The sequence below is a fragment of the Trachurus japonicus genome, chromosome 13 (genome assembly GCF_045865225.1).
Source record: "Trachurus japonicus isolate A0001 chromosome 13, Traja_1.0".
NCBI classification, from domain to species: Eukaryota; Metazoa; Chordata; class Actinopteri; order Carangiformes; family Carangidae; genus Trachurus; species Trachurus japonicus.
The window spans coordinates 6718619-6740858 of NC_140919.1; the positions used below are offsets into that span (position 1 = coordinate 6718619).

The window sequence follows — 22240 nt, forward strand, 5'->3', positions numbered from 1 at the left end:
AATCCAACAACTCCACAACGCTCTGGTGGACAAGTTGTGAGTTGCACATTCACCACGCTATGAGATAATAACACAACGTTACCAGACAGAGTTGTTTTAGAGGGAAATTCATGCAAAACCGCTGATGCACGTTGCCTTCAGGGACAGTTTTTCATTCTGGGGTTCCAGGGAAGCTCAGTTTACCTGGCTGAACATTGACAGTAATGTGGATCAGAGGAACCAATCAGAGAAAAGGAGCAGAGGAGGGAAAGGACTGAAGGAGAGAAACTTGACTTTAGGCAGAGAGAGGGAATCACTCTTTCCATAATGAAGATAACAGATCATTAGAATCATAGTTCCCGGCAGCTCTGACATTCAGTGTGAGGATGGATGAAACTCTCCCTACACTTGTGTCTACTGATACTGGTATCTCGCCTGTGATTGGTTGATTTTCCTGCTCCTCAACCTGCTGGCTCTATGTTTTGTCATGCAGGAGTGGCTGGCTGCAGCTTCCCAGAAGATGTCTGATAATGGGGAGGTCGAGGACAAGCCCCCAGCTCCACCTATGAGGAACACCAGCACCATGATCGGATCCTCCAACAAAGATCCCACCCCCCTTAACCACGGGTCCAAGCCCCTCCCACCTAACCCAGAAGACAAGAAGAAGAAAGATCGCTCAATCCGATTCATCCTGACTGGAGGAGGGGACAAGAGTGAGTATTCCTCAGTGATGAGAGTAGGAAATCTTTTCCATCACATTAACATGGACATACATCCTGTAGAGTGGGCATCAAGTAGAAACATTAAGAAGCAAGATCTTGGCTGAGTGGTCGCCAGGATGGATCACTGTGGATCTGATTTGGCACAGGGTTTAAAGGGATAAGGCGCGTTTCCATTGCAGGAACTTCGGGGTAATTTTACGGGGCCAGCCCCGTTGGTGCGTGTTTCCACTGCAGGAACCTCCCCACAGGGCCATTTACAGGAACTTTTAGGGGGGCCAACGGAGTACCTACTCCAGGGTAGGTACTCCGTTCGGCCCTGAAAAGCTCCTGGGTGGGGCTCGAGGTTAACCCGGCGCTGACTGGCTAAAGCTAGAGCAGGCTCTGACGCCACCAGAAAGCACCAAAACAACCGGCATTTTTAAAAGGGGGAGCAGAAGGGGAGCATTAGCCTAGCAGACACCGCTGTAAACAACAAGAAAACAGCAGGAAGATGTATGACAAATGGACCGACGATGAGGTGCAGACATTGATTGCAGTCTATGGCACCGAGGAGATTCAGAGGGGGTTTGAGTCATCGCGGCGAAATGAAAATATCAGCGCACCTCGACCATCCGAACAATGGAACTGTGTATTTTTTTTCAGGTAAAACCTCTTTTAGGCCGTGAAAATAGGCCGTTTCTTTGGGTCACTGTATGTTGTAAATCTCTGGGCAGGGCTATGGGCTGGCGTTGCTAACGGGAGGAGTGCAGAGAGTCTTCTACTGCAATTAAAGTACTTAGGGGGCTATTTGTAGATCATACAGCCCCACTTTAAAAAGAATGCTACTATTTTTTTTTTTTTTTTTTATTTAACCTTTATTTAACCAGGCAAGCAAATTAAGAACAAAATTCTTATTTTCAAGTGCAGCCTGAGGGGTTAAGGAAAACCACAGATTGTAGCTCCAACCACCTTTCTCAGTGGCTGAAATGATTAGTATGAAAGCCAGCAGAACCATGAGCCTGCTACTGCTTCTCCATCATAGACACAGCAGACCAGCAACTGATTTACAGTCAAAGAAAGAAAGAAGCCAGTTTCTCATCAAGTTGTAAGCAGGCTTGATCTAAAGCAATGCAAATAGTATCCCATAGTAGAGGGAGCTGGTTACCTTGGTGACAAATAGTAGGTGTGCATGGGGCCTTCAGGCACTGATCAGGAGAGTCATGGAGGACAGAGAAACTTCCAGCCAGGTTAGCAAGAAGAGGAGTCTTCCATTTAAATTCACTGGAAAATGCCCATTCATGACAAATATAACCTACCTCAACAAACAGATGATACTAAAAGCATTAATCATCCATGCACACACACACTCGCGTGCTGCCAGCAGCTGTAAAGTGCTTATCAGATCCCTTCTAAAGGCAGAGGTTAGATCCTGACCTTTAACCAGCCACTCCACAAATCATACAACATATCTGACTTTATTTTATTTGAGGTACTTGAGGTTTTCTGCTAGCTTTATGAAAAGTGATGGTGATTTCTATTTACCTTCTTCCCTACAACTTCTTAACTGGAAAAGAAAACATACTTTAAAGAAAAACACTAACACTTAGTGTGAATAGTCTGCTAATAAATGCAACTATAATAAAATTATGCCATATGAAAAACACGGTCAAAGTGAAGATTTTTACATTGACCAACTAACCCTAACCCTCTCAGCTGTATCCTGATGTAGCCTGATGAGTTAAAAATCAAGACAGGAGTTTATATGCATGAATGGACATTTACTGTACATGTCGATGTAACAAGATAAACATGCTCTGCAGTATTTCCAATGCTGTTTTGTAAAGTAATAGTTGACATTTTGGGACATTGTCTCATTGCCACAGTATGTAGCACCAGTTGTTATCTGTTAACTAAACCTAAGGGCCAGTAACAGGTGGGAATGGCTAAATGTAACACACACACTACTAACATGATGTTGTACGATACACACTGGTTGTTTGTTTTTCAGCCTATAAGAAAAAGGAGCGCCCAGAGATTTCTCTGCCGTCGGACTTTGAACACACCATCCATGTTGGATTTGATGCTGTTACGGGGGAGTTTACTGTAAGTGTGTGTGTGGTGTGGCAACTCTCCAGCATCTGTGCTGTGTGTTTGTACCAAAGGACCCATGTTCATTGTTGTATGTCAGTGTGTTCAAGTGTGTGGAAGTGTGTATGTGCCTTTGATAGACTCGGCACGTGAACCTTTTCAATGACTCCCATTAGATAAAGACATCTTGTTGACTCGCACACGGGTCATTCTATGAAAATGGTGGCTTTTTGAACAGCAATTTCATGTTTCATTTGGATTATTTTTTTAACAACTTAAACATGGTCACATAACAGTTAACCACTTACCATTATAAATCAACATAAATTACAGCTTAATGTATTTTAATATTTTTATTATATTACATTTAAAAAACGCTAATGGTGGTTGGTGTTAATGATCATCACTGGTGTTACCCACTGGTCCCTGGTGTTACTAACGAAAACTGGTGTAACTAACTAGAACAATAACACCAGTGACAAATCGACAAGATGGCCTATTCAAGATGGTGGACAAGCAAAATCATTGCAGGGGGGGGCGGGCGTATACGTTTCAACCAGGCACTGTTGTTGTGTATGTGTGTGAGAGGATGCGGTATGCGGAGATCAGGGGCGGATCTAGGTTCATGGGAGATCCGAGGCTTAGCCCAGGGGGAGTAAAGACAAAAAAGATATGCCTTTTTTTTTGTCTTTGTTGCTGACTGTGATAAGCCTACTGGAAATTTCAACATATGAACTTTAGGTAGACAAAAGCATTGTCCTGAAGGATCCACAAACAGGTGTTACATCATAAAATATATAAAACATGATCACAAGCTAATCATAAGCTACTCAAATAAAAATGATATGGCAGTGCAATCCTGATTGACATCAGCCTCCCTACCCACAGCATTACACTTAAAAAAAAGGAAAGAATCTGAATTTAAACTCAATTTGTCTGACTTACATTTACACAACTCACAAAAAGTTAGGGATATTTGATAAGAATATCCCTATAAAAAGTTCTGCTACAGTGATATTCTATCATGAGGCCTTTTAAGTAGAAGGATGCAATGGTCATTTCTTGATCTCAAACAAAAGCTAACAACAGTGGTGGCTATAGCACAACACAAATCTCAATGTCTCAATAACTTTGTGTTTCCTTGGTCTCATGATGTCAACATTTGAACATGGTGGAGAGGAGAGGGAGAGAGATGAGGACTGTATACAAATTGTCACTGAACCAGAACATTTAGTGTTCAATGACAACTGAACCACTAAATCAGACGGTGCTTGTGATTTTTGTAGTTAATCACCTTGGTAGAGAACAGCATGTTATTCAATAAGGACTGAAACATTAAACAACTGGACATGTGCATTCAAAAGTTTAGAGAAGGTTAAATTAAGTTCACCTGTAAAGGTTATAGTGCATTTTAGGTGCATTCTGAAATTTAATCCAAAAGCCAAACATCCCTAACTTTTTGTGAGTAGTTTATCTCATATAATGCATGTGATATGCAGCCTGCCTGGCTCCATACAGCTAGCCTCGTAAACCAGCCTCTCGCGGAAATGCATTTCATTTCATTTCTCGGGAGAGTCTGGCCTCATCCCCCCTGCAAGCGTTTGGGGTGGGCGGGAGTAGTAGCAAAGACGGTTTAATATCTTTGGTAGTAGCGTTGACAGACAACCCCATTCAGCCAATCAGCAAGTTGGTGTAGTGACGGGGCTTTGCACCAGTCAGTCCCTGATTGGCCAACGTGCTGTGTCAATCACAGCGGACGACGCTGATTGGCTCGGCCTTCTGAGGGTTTCAGTCCAGACGCTTAGAATGGGGATGAGGCCAGACTCTCCCTCGGAATGAAATGAAATGCACTTCCGCGAGAGGCTGGTTTACGAGGCTACCATACAGCAGCCTGGCATCTGGCATAGTGGAGTCAGGCTGCATCTGGCAGCTCAGTGTGACATAGGCTACGGCCAAGGCCTTTATTTCTAAATCCCTCCTTTTATTTTTTACACATAGCGACCAAGCTCATCGTTCATTAGCTCATCTTCATCTTCTTCACGTGCTTTTCTCCTCGCTGTGCTGTCAGTCTCCGTTACGCTGTATCGCTTCAATCCCATTCAAGTCGCATTTTTACAGCGTGCGCTGCGGTCCGTCTTCGGTCCATGAATCTATTATAACACATCCATGCTCGGTCCCGAGCGGGCTCCGGACACGGAGCAGAGACCCAGGCCCGACAGTGGAAAGCTGTCCCTCTCTGAAGCAGAGGACGAGGCCAGCTTCACTCCCGTCAGTCTTACCAGACAGTCCACACATGAGTTTTTTTTTTTTTTGACCCGGCTTATATTTAGGGCCGGCATTTTTTGTTTGTGTAATGATTGAATACAGGCCATTATTTGATGACATGCGGTATGCTGTTATAAAGTATCAAATTTAATCACTGATAAGTGTGCGTCTCTCCCCCGACCCTCCCAATAAAATCCCCCCCTCTCAGTTCCGACGTCCATGAGGCTACACTTCAGACTGGTGCGGTCAGCGGAGGGAGACTGACATAAACCGGGTTGAGGGTTTTTTTGCCCCTAAAACATTCGGGGCTTTGGCAAAAACATCCGGGGCTTGAGCCCAAGTAGCCATCCCCTAACCCCGCCCCTGGCGGAGATGAATGAACAGAACGACCGTCCGACGGGGGGGAGATATCGCTACATTCTTTTTTCTTTTTTTTGGAAGACGTTAGTTTAGGCGGCGGTCCTACGTTGTTAAGGTGGCCGCCTTTCACAGCTGAGAGAGAGAGACGTGCTAGCACTCGTTAGCATCAGAGACAGCTTGCACGGCTAGCAGTCCTGAGCCTCCTACTCTGCTGCACGTAGTTTCACCTAAACTCTGTCATTGGCTGGAGAGAAAACACAGACTCTCTCGCTCTCCACCCAGAAACGTCCACATGTACAACAAAACAAAGCAAAAGTCCAAAATACAGGCAGACACAGCCCCCACCACACAGGACTAGAAGCCCAGAGGTGATGATTAAGATGGATTTCATTTAAGTCTAATGTTTATTTTTGGGCACAAAACTCCAGACCCAACCTTTAAAATGAAGGAAAGATGAGCCCTGAACAGAATCAGGGATGGTGTGATGGAGCAGGAAGCAGAGGAGTGTGTGTGATGGACTGACCCTAATAGAGGAGTAGAGAGAGAAAACAAGGAGATGTGACCCACTTATGTGACTGAGCTACAAATATGACAAGACAGCCCTGTTAGGACTCTTTACCAAGCCTGTGTGTGTCTGTGTGTGTGCTTGCATGCAATTAATATTTGTCATCTTAAAGCAGATATCAGTGGCACGGCCGTTTCGGCTAATGCTGTGTTCAAGGCAGGCTTTTGAAACCGTAAGTTACAGCTTCAAGTCACAACTACGACTTGGTAGCGTTCCAGGTAACCCGTAGCTCGTGTTTTTACCGTCCTGTTGTCTGTGAAAGTTCCCTATAACGGCCACTCGTAACTTCCGACCCGTGAACTCGTACCAGATCGAACTGGTATGACTTCACAGGAAGGAAAAACACAAAGTACGAGTTTCCTTGAACGCACCATGAGTTAGCAGCCCCCGCCCTTGTCAGGCATCAATTGGTCCTCGTGCTACGTCACCACATTCACGCGCATCCCTTGGCTGCACACACAGCCCTTCATGCCGTTCTCTCCCCTCATTGGATAACACTTGTATCCCACAAGGAAAATTTTCTCCTCGGGTTACAGCAGAGCAGAGTGACGGAGAGACTCGTGTTTAGGCTGAAATACTTCATGTAAGTGATTGCTGACGGAAAATAGGACTATTTAGGACTTATATTAACAAAAACATTCCACTGATATCTGCTTTAATGTTATAAAGTAGTGGGCATGGCATATCAGGAAATACAGTACAGCGTGTGTGTGTGTGTGTGTGTGTGTGTGTGTGTGTGTGTGTGTGTTTGTGTGTGTGTGTGTAGGGCATGCCGGAGCAGTGGGCCCGGCTCTTGCAGACATCCAACATCACAAAACTGGAGCAGAAGAAGAACCCCCAGGCTGTCCTCGATGTGTTAAAGTTCTACGACTCAAAAGAAACCACCAACAGCCAGAAGTACATGAGCTTCACAGGTACACACACACACACACACACACACACACACACACACACACACACACACACCTTACACCTCTTTTTTTTTTTACTCTTTTCATTTTGTGAAGCAAGACACAGAAAGTACTGGAACGTCAACATGACCAAACAAACATGGCAGCATCTGCTGACAGCTTTTAGTGTTGCTGATAGATTTAGATGTGACACACTGGGAGGGAGAAAGAGCTGGAACTGTGGTTTTGAGTTGTTGCAGAAACAAAAGTTAAAGGGATAGTTCAACATTTTGGCAAATTGGCCCATTGCCATAATCCCTATAGTCATAGTAGTAAGTTCGTTACCTTTATTTGTCGGTGCAAGCTATTTTTAGAACGGCGGAGCAGAGCTGTGAGCTGCTCAGAGCTACGCTACGGAGGCTCAATTTGCCAAAATGTTGAACTATCCCTTTAAATCGGGATGATAACTCTAACTCCAAGAAATCCCATGAGCCTCCGTAGCGTAGCTCTGAGCAGCTCACGGCTCTGTTCCGCCGTTCTAAAAATAGCTTGCACTGACAAATAAAGGTAACAAACCTACTGCTATCACTATGGCGATTATGGCAATGGGCCAATTTGCCAAAAATGTTGAACTATCCCTTTAAGTCGGGATGATAAAGAGAAAGTATTGAAAAAGATAAAGCCGTGAATTAACATAATACAAAATACAGCAAATGCAAAAGATCAACAACTAGATTTGGGTGGTGTGTGCTGCTGGTGTTTTTGTCTTCTAATGTTTCATGTTTTGTCTGCAGATAAAAACGCAGATGCCTACAGCTCCTCCATCACAACGGTGAGAAAACATCTGTCAACACACAGACACAGCTGTGTCTGTATCCTGTATCTCTCCCACAGCAACACACACACCGAGACATAATTCTGTTAGGATGCCTCTGCACGCCTTTGTTCATCGCCACAGCTATCAGCTGCTCTGAGAGCGATCGGATGGCATACGGCTCTTAGAACCACACCATACAACATATTGCTTTCTGTTTAATACATAAACACAACATAACAACATGAAGCTTGTAAGAAATGAAGAGGAACTACAGGAAACTGAGCGTCTAATCTATGTTTAGTTTGGTTTGAGGGCAGTGATGGCAGCAGGCCACAGGAGCTGCCACTGTTTTACTTCATGTTTTTCACATTGATTTGAGAAACATAAAAGTCTCTCTCGTCTGTTCTTATTGATCATCTGTCACTGTTTATCATGACTGTGTAGGGAGACACACTCAATGACATGCTACATGCTCACTCTCAAGAATCAAAATCAGAATTTATTTGTCATTGCACAACAGCACAACGAGATTAAAAGCTAAACCTCAAAGTGCACCTCACATAGAAATAAGACAGACAATAACAGTAACGCATTAGTGCCAACATTCAGTTGTACAGCAATCAACAATATGAGTATGTGTATGGATAAAGTGATAAGTGCAAGTGCAATCAATCCCACCTACTCACTTCTGAACAAAAACATTAATACCATACATCAAATATATTTACCCCATAATATGATCCAAACCTCCTTGGTAGCTGTAATGTGGCTTCAGTAGTTTGGCCTCAGCAGCCCTGCAGTGAGCAGTGTGCTGCTGCTGTGTGCTTGCATTACATCTGGTTGGTCAAATCTTAGTTGGGTCATTTACAGAAGTTCCGTGACCGTGGAGAGCGAAGGTTCGTTTCTCACTGGATTTGTTATCTATGAAGGTTAAATAGAAAATTTAGCTAGGGTGCCCCGCCCAAAAATGTGGGGAAAATTTTTGAGAGCCCTAAATCCAAAATGGCTACCGTCCGTACCAAGGTGGAAATGATCTTTTCAATGGTTTGGCCCACAGTGCTGCATAATACATGGTTTCTATGACTATTTGGGTCAAGAAGTTCATAAATGATGTAGATTTATTGATTTGACTTATTTTTGACCTTCAAATTCAAGATGGACGCCAATTTTTGGCCCTTTAAATGGCCATTTTTCAAAATCGTCATAGAGCCTCAATATTAGGCTCAAATGAAAGCTCTGCTCATACTGAGTTCAGTTTAGGACAGTAAAATTACAAGTAGGCCACACAGAAGTCATCTCAAAGGTCAAAAAGATCAAGGTTTGTGGTGAGAAACAAACTTTGCTGATGCCCTTTTCTATTAGTTACCTGAACTGTGTTGGTCAGTGGTCCCATCAATTCATTATGAACCAGGAAATCATTTTACACTTCTCAATAGCATAAAATATTTCTAAAGTTGTCTTCTGCACTGATTCAACAAAGCATACCTTACTCTTTAATAATACCACACTCAACCAATGCTGGTGAGTCAGGCGGCTTGTCGGGTCCAGGCTTCAGCACCCATGTGTCGGGCCACATCGGGTTTCAATCAATACGGGGATAAACTTTGCACACAAGCCCTCCAAGCAAAATTTTAATTTCGGGCCTGCTATTACTGCCAATAATACTGATTATTGATTATTTACACACCTACTATACAAACGTATTTAATTTTTCTAATCAGTCATTACGAATCATCATGTTTGTTTTTTTTAAAATCAGAAATGGTACCAAATTCAGCTGAATGTGCAGCCTGGGGTTGATTTACACTTAAAGCAGAAGTAAGTGGTCCGGTCGTTTTCGCTAATGCTGCGTTCCAGGCAGGCTTTTGAAATCGTAAATTACAGCTTCAAGTCACAACTTACGACTTTGTAGCGTTTCAGGCAACCCACTCGTGTTTTTCCGACCTGTTTTACCGGTGAAAGTCACTATAACGGCCACTCGTAACTTCCGACCGGTGAACTCGTACCAGATCGAACTGGTACCACTTCACGGTCGGAAAAATACGAGTTTCCTTGAACGCACCATAACAGTCCTCGTCCCTACGTCGCCACATTCACGGCGTCCCTTGGCTGCACACACAGCCCTGCATGCCGTTCTCTCTCCTCATTGGATAAAAACTGTAGGATACGATAAATGTTTTCTCCTCGGCTCAGAGCAGAGCAGAGTGACTGACAGACCCGTGTTTCGGTCCAAACACTCTATGTAAGTGATTGCTGTCGGAAGATATAACTATTTAAGACTTATATTAACACAAATATATCACTTACTTCTGCTTTAACATTCAAATGATATGTAGTAAACCTTTATTTTACCAGGCAAGAATTGCTAAGAATACATTCTTATTAAGGCAATGGCCTGGTAGGAGGTGAAATACCTCCTAAGGGGAAGGGAGAGGGGGAGTAACATTAAAATATAGACAATAAAAGCACATACAACAACAGTGACACAAAAGAAGAAAGAATAAAGACAATAAGCCAACATAACGCAATAACATACCACAGAATGACAGTTAGTTTGACGTACAGTGACATACAACAAGTTATGTAAGGACAGAGACACTAAAAGTAAAAACAGTGATACTAGACAACCATAGATGAGACAGTAACAAAACAACAGCAGTAACAGACGGCGTTAGTGAGGTTAGTGAGGTGACAGGATCAGAGAGAGCTTTGGCTGGGACAGCTGCAGGTATACTTCATGGATTTAGTTATGACATGTTTGAAGGAGTTGACAGAAGTAAGAGTTTGTAACTGTAAGGATTTTTGGAGTTGATTCCAGCTGTCGGCGGCAGCAACCTGGAAGGGGGAACGGCCCAGGGAAGAGTGCGCCCTTGGGGCATTTAACAGGATGAGAGGGGCAGAACGGGTGTTGTGTATAGGGGGAGGGCGCAGATGCAGAAGCTGGGTTAGGTAGGGAGGAGTAAGACCTAGGAGGGTTTTGAATACCAGCATCAGCCAGTGAATGTTGCGCCTGGTTTCCAGGGGGGGCCAGTTTGCCAGGGTGTAGAGGTCACAGTGATGGGTCCTGTACGGGGCGTTGGTAGCAAATCGAATGGCGGAGTGGTATAGAACGTTGAGAACGTCCTTTGCAGGCAGATCTATATATGACGTCACCGTAATCAAAAAGTGGAAGTACAGTAAGCTGGACCAGGGAGCGTTTGGCAGTGGCAGTGAACGAGGAGCGGTTACGGTAAAGAAAGCTGAGTCTGGCTTTCACTTTTGACTGCAGAGAGGATAAGTGCTCAGCGAATGACAGGCTGCTATCTATCCAGACTCCCAGATATTTATAAGAGGATACCAGGTCAAGTTTATGGCCGTCAGCGGCCAGAATGGTACCATCTTGGACAGCGTGCTTACGACCAAACCACATGACCTTGGTTTTGCTGGAGTTTATGGATAGGCCGAGGGCAGAGAAACCAGACTGTACGGCTTGGAAGCTCTGTTGGAGTGTTTCCAGGGCGATTGCATGGGAGGGGCCAGTGGCATAGAGCACTGTGTCGTCAGCATACAAGTGAATAGATGAGTTGGCAGCTGATTTAACTATATCATTTATGTAAATTGAGAATAGGACTGGGGCTAAGATTGAGCCCTGTGGAACACCATTTAAGATAGACGGGTTGTGAAGAAATACAGTCAGATTTCACAAATTGGGTGCGTCCAGTGAGATAGTTCTCGAACCAGGCTAACGAGCTGTTTGAAGCACCGATGGAGTTGAGGCGAACCAAAAGCTGTTTATGTACAACGTTGTCAAAGGCCTTAGCCAGGTCGATGAAGACGGCCACACAGTATTGCTTGGAGTCCAGAGCACTGATGATGTCATTAAGTACTTTGAGCGTCGCAGTCTCACAGCTGTGGCCTGCACGAAACCCAGATTGAAAATCAGACAAGATATTGTTGGTGTTCAGGAAGCGAACCAGCTGTTTGCAGATCAGTCTCTCCAGTACCTTTGCTATGCATGGTAAAATAGAAATAGGACGGTAGCAGTTGGGGTCAGCTTGATCTCCGCCTTTAAATAGGGGGCGTACTGAGGCCGTCTTCCAGGCAGATGGAAGTTCAGCTGACTGTATGGATAAGTTGCAAAGGTAGGTGATGGGTTCTGCAATAATAGGGGCTGCAACTTTAAGAAAAAAGGGGTCCAGACCGTCCGGCCCAGGTGGTTTTTTGGGGTCAAGCTTGCTCAGGGTTTCAAAAACCTCCCTCACAGAGACATCCTGCAGGGAGAAGCTGTGGGCGGGGACTAGGTCAGGAGAGCTCAGAGGAGAGAGGTTGGGGGAGGGGTCCTGAGGTGTTACAGAAACAGGTGGAGTGGAAATTTGAACAAAATGCTGGTTAAAAATATCAATCATACGTTTGTTATCAGATACAATGTTTCCATCCCACATGAGAGAGGAACGAAGTTTGGATGGTGCAGTTTTACCCTCCATGTCTTTAACTGTCTTCCAAAACTTTCGTGGGGTAGAGCCACACACTTTAAACTGCTCTTGAAAGTAGTCAGTTTTGGCTTTGCGGATGGATTGGGTGCATTTGTTTCTGATTCGTCTGAAGGATAACCAGTCAACAGAGGATTTTGATTTACGAGCCCTGCGCCAGGTGGAGTTTTTTAGACGAAGCTGTTCAGCAAGGTCATGATTAAACCATGGGCTGCATCTGTTCCTTAGCCTCATCTTTTTGATGGGGGCATGTTTGTTTATTATTTCAGTAAAGGAGTCATAAAAAAAAGTCCATGCATTGTTAATATCAGGGATCAGGCTGAGTCTGTCCCAGCTGACCTCAGCTAGATCATGGAGAAAGGCTTGATCATTAAAATTTTTGAACAGACGTCTCTGGGTAATGAGAGACGTCTCAAAAATAGAAAACCCCGCTATTACGATGAATGGAAGTCTATTGTCGGAAAGGCGGGGCTTCGGAAAGGCGGGGTGTAACCGCGCAGAACGTAGCAGGGAGAGTGCTTGCATGTACAGTGAGAGGAGGAGATTATGATGAGGAGCACAACGGTAGAGCGTGTCTGCTTTGGCCATGGCCAGGGCAGCAGTGATGTTAGCAGGTTAGCAGGAGAGGCTTTAACAGCCCAGCAGCAGCAGCAGCAGCAGAGGCAGGCCAGCAGTGATGTTAGCATGTTAGTAATGATGGTAGGGCGTTTCATTATGCTTCCATTCCGAATACAGGCAGTGAAGCAGTGGTCACTAAGGTCGTTGCAGAAGACACCAGTGCAGTATCTGTCCGGGTTATTAGTGAGAATTACGTCAATAAGAGTAGCCTTATCCGGGTTTTTGGGATCATAACGGGTGGGAGTGGCGATGATCTGAGAGAGGTTAAGAGAGTCCCATTGGTTTAGGACTTGGGCGGGGGGTTTGAGCATGTCCCAATTGAGATCCCCCATCAGGACAAATTCAGCTTTGGTGTATGGGGCCAGGAGGGAGCTGAGGGTGGGCAAGGTGCAAGAGGGGGCCGAGGGGGGACGATAGCACCCAGCAACTGTCATTGTGGAATTCATAGTCAGCTTAATGTTGAGAATAAGTAGGTCAAACTGTTTGGGGATGGATTTTCTAAAGACAATGGAGGAATGGAGATGTTCTTTAACAAAAATAGCAACCCCGCCACCTTTAGAAGACCTGTCTTGTCGAAAAACATTATAACCCGTGATATCAACAGCAGAGTCAGGCACAGATTTTTTTAGCCATGATTCGGTTATAACTAATATATCAGGATTGGAGCTATGTGTCCAGACTTTTAGCTGATCAATCTTGGGTAGTAGGCTTCTGGAATTTATATGAAGAAAACCCAGAGCTTTACGGGAGCAAAAGTCAGTGAAACTGATGTCTTTCGGACCCAGGTTGGCATCAGGGCCAAGGTCAGTAACAAGATTAGGGTTGGAAGTAACAGCCGGACCAGGGTGCACATGAACATTTCCAGACAGAATTAAAAGTAAGACAATCAGGGCCCGACACAAAGGTGACAGAAAGCCATAGGGTTTCTTTTTAGATTGCACAATAATGCCAGAAGGCAGCAAAGTCATTCTTTGTAGTGATCTCATTATATGACATGCCATAAGAGGTAAAATAAGAAACCTGGTTCCATTCAAAGGAAGCCCAAGTAATCTGGTTATCATAAAATTAGAATCTCTATCAAATACATAGTCGCTTGATGTTACTGAGGTGGGCAGTGATATGCGCAAGAATGGGGACAGCTCTCCATTCCGACACACCTTCACTTCGACACCCCGCTGTTCCGAAATACCCCCACTTCGAAACACAGCTGTTCCGACACAGTCCCCCCGCAGCTGTCCAATGTCCAAGGTGCTGAACCGCGTGACGTTGTTTACATTCTGCTTCGTGGCTTGTCTGTGAAACATGCGCTGCTCAGGGACTGGGCAGATCTGTCCCACTTGCTTTCTCCCCGACTCCGTTGTTGGAGATCTCCCACACAGTAATAGAAATACACCCCCCCCCCCCCGCTCCGCTCGAGCGCGGCTGAACCCGGCTTGAGCTCACAGGGGCGCGAGGCTGCTGCAGCCGCCGCTCGTGCTGACAGCTGACTGAGGGAGATGCTTTGGTTGGGCTTAGGCAATGAAGAAAGGAGTTGGTTAAGTTTAGTAAAAAGACCAGGTAGAGGCTAGACAGGCTAGAAGCATAATGAACATTATGTCATTAATATGAAGTATTTGCTTGTTTTGCAGTTAATTATGCACATGATCCGTTTGACCCCAAAAAGGAAAAAAGGATCAATGCGCACTGCGCACTGCACAGCCTCCGTTTCCTTTCTGATTAGGTCCGTCTGTCCGTTCGGAGTGGGGGGGGTTTCCCCCAATAGCCTTTTCGGAATAGCGGGGTCTTTAGAAAAAATAGAAAACCCCGCTATTACGATGAATGGAAGTCTATTGTCGGAAAGGCGGGGCTTCGGAAAGGCGGGGTGTAACCGCGCAGAACGTAGCAGGGAGAGTGCTTGCATGTACAGTGAGAGGAGGAGATTATGATGAGGAGCACAACGGTAGAGCGTGTCTGCTTTGGCCATGGCCAGGGCAGCAGTGATGTTAGCAGGTTAGCAGGAGAGGCTTTAACAGCCCAGCAGCAGCAGCAGCAGCAGAGGCAGGCCAGCAGTGATGTTAGCAGGTTAGCAGGTTAGCAGCAGAGACTTTAACAGCCCAGCACCAGCAGCAGCAGAGGCAGGCCAGCAGTGATGTTAGCAGGTTAGCAGGTTAGCAGCAGAGACTTTAACAGCCCAGCAGCAGCAGCAGCAGAGGCAGGCCAGCAGTGATGTTAGCAGGTTAGCAGGTTAGCAGCAGAGACTTTAACAGCCCAGCAGCAGCAGCAGCAGCAGAGGCAGGCCAGCAGTGATGTTAGCAGGTTAGCAGGTTAGCAGCAGAGACTTTAACAGCCCAGCAGCAGCAGCAGCAGAGGCAGGCCAGCAGTGATGTTAGCAGGTTAGCAGGTTAGCAGCAGAGACTTTAACAGCCCAGCAGCAGCAGCAGCAGAGGCAGGCCAGCAGTGATGTTAGCAGGTTAGCAGGTTAGCAGCAGAGACTTTAACAGCCCAGCCGCAGCAGCAGCAGAGGCAGGCCAGCAGTGATGTTAGCAGGTTAGCAGGTTACCAGCAGAGACTTTAACAGCCCAGCGGCAGCAGCAGCAGAGGCAGGCCAGCAGTGATGGTAGCAGGTTAGCAGGTTAGCAGCAACTTTAACAGCCCAGCAGCAGCAGCAGCAGAGGCAGGCCAGCAGTGATGTTAGCAGGTTAGCAGGTTAGCAGCAGAGACTTTAACAGCCCAGCAGCAGCAGAGGCAGGCCAGCAGTGATGTTAGCAGGTTAGCAGCAGAGACTTTAACAGCCCAGCAGCAGCAGCAGCAGCAGAGGCAGGCCAGCAGTGATGTTAGCAGGTTAGCAGGTTAGCAGGAGAGGCTTTAACAGCCCAGCAGCAGCAGCAGCAGCAGAGTTTGTTTCTCACCACAAACCTTGATCTTTTTGACCTTTGAGATGACTTCTGTGTGGCCTACTTGTAATTTTACTGTCCTAAACTGAACTCAGTATGAGCAGAGCTTTCATTTGAGCCTAATATTGAGGCTCTATGACGATTTTGAAAAATGGCCATTTAAGGGCCAAAAATTGGCGTCCATCTTGAATTTGAAGGTCAAAAATGGGTCAAATCAATAAATCTACATCATTTATGAACTTCCTGACCCAAATAGTCATAGAAACCATGTATTATGCAGCACTGTGGGCCAAACCATTGAAAAGATCATTTCCAGCTTGGCGAACGGTAGCCATTTTGGATTTAGGGCTCTCAAAAAATTTCCCCACATTTTTGGGCGGGGCACCCTGGCTAAATTTTCTATTTAACCTTCATAGATAACAAATCCAGTGAGAAACGAACCTTCGCTCTCCACGGTCACGGAACTTCTGTAAATGACCCAACTAAGATTTGACCAACCAGATGTAATGCAAGCACACAGCAGCAGCACACTGCTCACTGCAGGGCTGCTGAGGCCAAACTACTTCTGTAAATGACCCAACTATCTGTTGAAGTGAAGATTATGCTACTATGTATTTTCCCCAACTATATTGAAGTTCCCTGTTAAAGGCCAACCTTCGACTTGGTAGATTTCCGGTTAATCCCATGGAAAGTTTCCAACTTGCCAAATTGCCAGAATTTTGCAACCCCAATTCTGTTATTTTTCTACTCTTCAGGTGGTTGCTTCGTTGCAGGAAGTGGATGACTGTCAACTAATTTCATATTTAAAATTGTGAGCTGAATACAGCATGGATCTCCAGCTGGAGTTCAAACACTTTCATTCAGATCATTTCAGAAGCCTGGGGCCCAGTCAGAATAAATTGGGCCTATTTTTGCGGCCTAAAAGAAGTTTTACCTGAAAAAAGAATACACAGTTCCATTGTTCGCTATAATATAATTTTTTCCAGCCCCTCAAAGTGCAGGAAAAACTGAGTTTTTATTTGGACCTAACCAACTGCTGATCGGCGGGCGCTAAGCCTGGGCGGAAGGACACGTGAGTTGGTTAGGTCCAAATAAAAACTGTGTTTTTCCTGCACTTTGAAGGGCTGGAAAAAATTATATTATAGCAAACAATGGAACTGTGTTTTTTTTTTTTCAGGTAAAACCTCTTTTAGGCCGTGAAAATGGGCCGTTTCTTTGGGTCTGTTCACAACACTGTATGTTGTAAATCTCTGGGCAGGGCTATGGGCTGGCGTTGCTAACGGGAGGAGTGCAGAGAGTCTTCTACTGCAGTTAAAGCACTTAGGGGCTATTTGTAGATCATACAACCCCACTTTAAAAAAAAATGCTACTATCCCTTTAAGAGGTGGCGGCCTGGCTGGTTGTTGTAGCTTCAGCCTTCCAATAGCTTCTTTTCTTACTCAAAGGGTAATATTAGTGGACAGTGGTATTTGCCCAAATGTTGAACGGTTCCTTTAAAAGGATGTAATCATCAATCAAGAATGTTTTTATTTTAGTTTTTACTGCCATAGAAATTAGAATTAACAACCTCGAAAACCTTAACTACACTTTTTTTTTTTTGAAGTTGGTTGCAAATAACTGTGTATGAATATTTAACAAAGATAAACTGTCTGGAATCCTAAAGAGGAGCCTAGACAAGAACCCAGACAGATCTGGAGCTGTGAGGGCATCCTGATATCAGATGGGAAAGAAATGAATTCAGTATATTTTTCCTCTTATCATTTAGTTATTGATGTTCAATGAAAATAATGATTCATGAAGGTGCACAGGTGTGCACTGTGTTTAAAGGGATAGTTCAACATTTTGGCAAATTAGCCCATTGCTATAATCCCTATAGTCATAGCAGTAGGTTTGTTACCTTTAATTGTCGCTAATTGTAAGCTAATTTCAGAACGGTGGAGCAGAGCCGTGAGCTGCTCAGAGCTACGCTACGGAGGCTCATGGGATTTCTTGGTTTCCCTCATCAAACTCATCAAATACACAATCCAACAACTCCACAACTCTCTGGTGGACAAGTTGTGAGCTGCACATTCACCACGCTATGAAATAATAACACAACGTTACCACACAGAGTTGTTTTAGAGGGAAATTCATGCAAAACCGCTGATGCGTGTTGCCTTCAGGGACAGTCTTTAAGCAAGCAGTCTCTGCATTTACCTCTCAAACAACTCTAACTCCAAGAAATCCCATGAGCCTCCGTAGCGTAACTCTGAGCAGCTCGCGGCTCTGCTCCGCCGTTCTGAAAATAGCTTGCACCGACAAATAAAGGTAACGAACCTACTGCTATGACTATAGGGATTATGGCAATGGACCAATTTGCCAAAATGTTGAACTATCCCTTTAAGTCGGGATGATAAAGAGAGAGTATAGAAAAAGATAAGGCCATGAATTAACATAATACAAAATACAGCAAACGCAAAAAATCAACAACTAGATTTGGGTTTTTTGTCATAAGCTGTATGAGCATTTCTTTTTTTTTTTAAGTATATTTTTTCGGCTTTTTTTTGCCTTTATTTGATAGTGATGACAGTATAGATAGACAGGAAATGGGGAGGCAGAGAGAGGGGGAATGACATGCAGGAAAGGGCTGCCCGACGCGGGATTCGAAGCAGCACACACACACACACACACACACACACACACACAGCTCCTAACTCTCTTGTGGGTCTTTGTTTTTGCCGCAGTGAAAGTGTTGGGCAGGTCCCTTTAAACCAAACTGAGAGTGAAAATAAAGAGGAAGGAGGAGGAAGTGATGCTGATTCTCTCTCTTCCTGTCTTTATTGTGAATCAGCATCTTTTCCTCCTTTCACATATCACTGTCTCTGCAGCTCGGCTACTTGCTGAGCATCAGACTGTCAAAGACACTGAGGAGGACGTGTGACTAGCCAGACATGACCAGTGCTCTCCCACATCAGTGGTGATGATGAGAGAGGGGACACCCAGAGAGAGGGAGGAGAGGAGCTGAATGAGCAGGAGGGACAGTCTCCAGGTAGTGTCCAGGAGGGACAGTCTCCCGGTAGTGTGCAGGAGGGACAGTCTCCCGGTAGTGTCCAGGAGGGACAGTCTCCCGGTAGTGTGCAGGAGGGACAGTCTCCCGGTAGTGTCCAGGAGGGACAGTCTCCCGGTAGTGTGCAGGAGGGACAGTCTCCCGGTAGTGTCCAGGAGGGACAGTCTCCCGGTAGTGAGCAGGAGGGACAGTCTCCCGGTAGTGTGCAGGGTGGACAGTCTCCTGGTAGTGTGCAGGAGGGACAGTCTCCTGGTAGTGTCCAGGAGGGACAGTCTCCTGGTAGTGAGCAGGGTGGACAGTCTCCAGGTAGAGTGCAGGACAGACAGTCTGGTAGTGTCCAGGAGGGACAGTCTCCCGGTAGTGAGCAAGAGGGACAGTCTCCCGGTAGTGAGCAGGAGGGACAGTCTCCCGGTAGTGAGCAGGAGGGACAGTCTCCTGGTAGTGTCCAGGAGGGACAGTGTCCCGGTAGTGTGATGGGTCTGCTGTCTCTAGCACATGTGACAACCAGGCTCTCCCCCTCTGACATCCCGCAGGTCGCTAAGGCTGTGTCTGAGACGCCTGCCATAGCAACCGTTTCTGAGGATGAGGACGAAGATGAGGCCGAGCCACCGCCGGTGATTGCCCCCCGACCAGAACACACCAAATCAGTAAGGACACACACACACAATTTCTTTCCTCCTGTTTTTCGTGGTAATTTCTTTCCTCCTGTTTTTCGTGGTAATATTTTTCTGTTTTTCGTGGTATTTTTTTTCCTCCTGTTTTTCGTGGTATTTTTTTTCCTCCTGTTTTTCGTGGTAATTTCTTTCCTCCTGTTTTTTGTGGTAATATTTTTCTGTTTTTTGTGGTATTTTTTTTCCTCCTGTTTTTTGTGGTAATATTTTTCTGTTTTTCGTGGTAATATTATTCTGTTTTTCAAGCCCCCACTTCATCACGGATCTATTACATCTTACTGTAGATCCATGAGATACACTGATAGGAATTTTTATTCAAACTCCACTTTGGCACAGGTTCCACCATTGCTTTATTTTCCAGACTGACGGCTCCAACACAAGCATCAACAAACTTTTCCCAGGGCGAGCTACACACACGTCACATCAGGGAACGTATAACAAACAGCCTTCAAAATAAAAGTACTACTCATAACACATTGAGTAAAGGCACTTTCTTTTACATTGCTTAACATACATCCATGGATATACTCCACAAATAATACAGTCTTATTTTCACTGTGTTCCCAGTAAGTTCAGATTTATATTGAAAGGAAACTACCTGTTATTACAGAACACCACCTCAGAGAGTGTCACTCAGAACAGTCTGATGGAGCACCTTTATTTTTAAATCAGTCCTTACGTTACTTGCAGGTGGGAGCTTCTCACGGGATTTTGAAATCTCGAAGCTAAGTCAGACAAAAATTACCCCGAAAAACAGAAAAATAATTAGTCAGAAAAACAAACCAAAAAAATAAATTACTCAGAAAAACCGGATTTTTGTTTTTATTCAAGTGAATGCAATACGCTTCCGTAATCAAGTGATGCATGGCAAGGCAAGGCAAGGCAATTTTATTTGTATAGCCCGTTTTTACAAACAGTTTGTCTCAAAGGGCTTTACATGGCATCGTAACAACATCCTCTGTCCTTAGACCCTCACATCGACTGAGGAAAAACTCCATGGAAAACCCTTTTAACAGGGAAAAATCGGAGAAACCTCAGGGTGAGCAACAGAGGAGGGATCCCTCACCCAGGACGGACAGACGTGCAATAGATGTTGTTACAGACAAGAAAACAGTTTACAGTTTATGTCACAGAATGTGACATAAACTGGCCTATATGTAAATAGATTGAGATTATAAAATGCAAAGACAGAGAAACAGAGACACAAACATTCAATCAGACACATTAAAAATGATTGTGTCATCACAGCTGAGTCACTCACTGATATCTATCTTTAATCTGTGAAAAGACCTGCCTCACCTCTCTAATCAGACTAGAAAGACTGTGTGTGTGTGTGTCACAGAGAGAGATGCAGTCACAGGGGAGAGCTGAGGTTTTTATTTAGAAACGGTCTTTCAAAGCAGCTCTCTGTTCTCTGCTAGGTCAGTTCAGGAACACACACACACACACACAATATCTGCGTGGCCTCACTATCTCTATCCGAGTAAACAAGCACATTGTCTGCAGAGCCCCTGCTGTATTGCCATCATTAGGGACCCTGGTTCTGCTGGTTTCTCCTGACCCCACCAGAGCTGTCCTGATGCCAGCCTGCTGACATTCTGTGACGTACAACAACACAGTACTGGGCATCGGTGCCATGATGGCTCTGTTTGTCCCACCGGAGTTGATCTGGCTTGGGGGGGCAGCTTTAGGCAGAAAGGCAGAACAACAGTGCCCCCCAGGTCTGTGATGGTACCTACAGACTGAACAGCATGCTGTGTAGGCTGTATGGAAAAGGTGGTGATAGGAGAAAAAAAGCAGCTATAACACTGCAAAAACTCAAAATCTTACCAAGAATATTTGTCTTATTTCTAGCCAAAATGTCATTTCGAGTCCAAACAAATCTCATTATACTTAAAATAAGACTCATCACATTAAAAAGCAGCTTGTTTTTAGACACTTTTTACTTCTTTCAAGCATATTTTCACTTTTCACATTTTGACTAGAAATGAGACATTTTGACAAAAAATAAGACAAATATTCTTGGAAAGATTTTGAGTTTTTTGCAGAGCTGTTTGGAGAATTGCCTTCCAATGAGGATAACCTATAGGTCTGGCAATAAAGTCTGGTTGGTTCTAGGCTGGTGCTGTGTGTTCACTCACTCTTACCTCCAGTCACGCAGGCAGCTATAATATCAGAGTTAGCACTGATGTGTCTGGTACCCCTCTAGCCCCAAGCAGGGGGCTGCAAGTAAAGCAGCCAGAACACTTACAGAGAAAGGCAAGTCCTGGAAAGTCTGTTACATGGAAAGCAAAGATCTGTGCAATGCAAATATTGAGTGAGAAAAGCAGCCTTCCTCTTGTTAGCATCTGTTAGCTCTGTCATAGTGTCTGGGCAGCCTGGTCAGACCACAGAACAGACTGAAGTGAGATGTGATAACACTGTTCAACATCCCACTGATAAGAAGTCTTCAATAACTACATACTGTTCTTATGTCTCACTGTTTTGCTGATTGAAGGAATGAAATCAATTATTTTGAACATGCACATGGAATTATATATTCATTTAATTAATGAGTGCATTAATTAAAGGACAATTCCGGGCAAATTCAACTCAAGGCTGTATTTTCCTAACATTTTAGGTCTAAAAGAAGGAATCTGAAGATTTTCAGTTTAATTGCTCCTGTTTTGCAGTAGTTGTGTCTGTCCCCGCATCGCCACGGCAGCGATGAATGGGAGCGGATTGAAGTTCTGCTGCTTAGGCTGTTTACATCCCTCAGATGGCTACTCCAAAAAGTCAAGAGTTGGTATTTCTGTGTTTATGACACAAACGGGAGCTTCCGACTGCACATGAACACACCGAGCGTCAACTTGAGTCTTGCGCGAGACTTTGAATTAGATCTAGTTTTACAAACATGTC

At 44.8% G+C, this 22240-nt stretch overlaps 1 protein-coding gene across 1 annotated transcript in view; it reads left to right on the forward strand.

The window, feature by feature from the left end:
• Positions 1–472: 472 nt before the first annotated feature.
• The window catches only part of pak1 (p21 protein (Cdc42/Rac)-activated kinase 1), a 57319-nt gene continuing 35551 nt past the window's right edge, over positions 473–22240 (forward strand). Inside the window, exons 1-5 of the mRNA XM_085794745.1 lie at positions 473–692; positions 2689–2783; positions 6725–6872; positions 7643–7680; positions 19205–19318. Of these exons, the coding sequence (XP_085650871.1) occupies positions 500–692; positions 2689–2783; positions 6725–6872; positions 7643–7680; positions 19205–19318 (588 nt within the window). The 5' untranslated portion in view covers positions 473–499. The remainder of the gene's footprint in view (positions 693–2688; positions 2784–6724; positions 6873–7642; positions 7681–19204; positions 19319–22240) is intronic.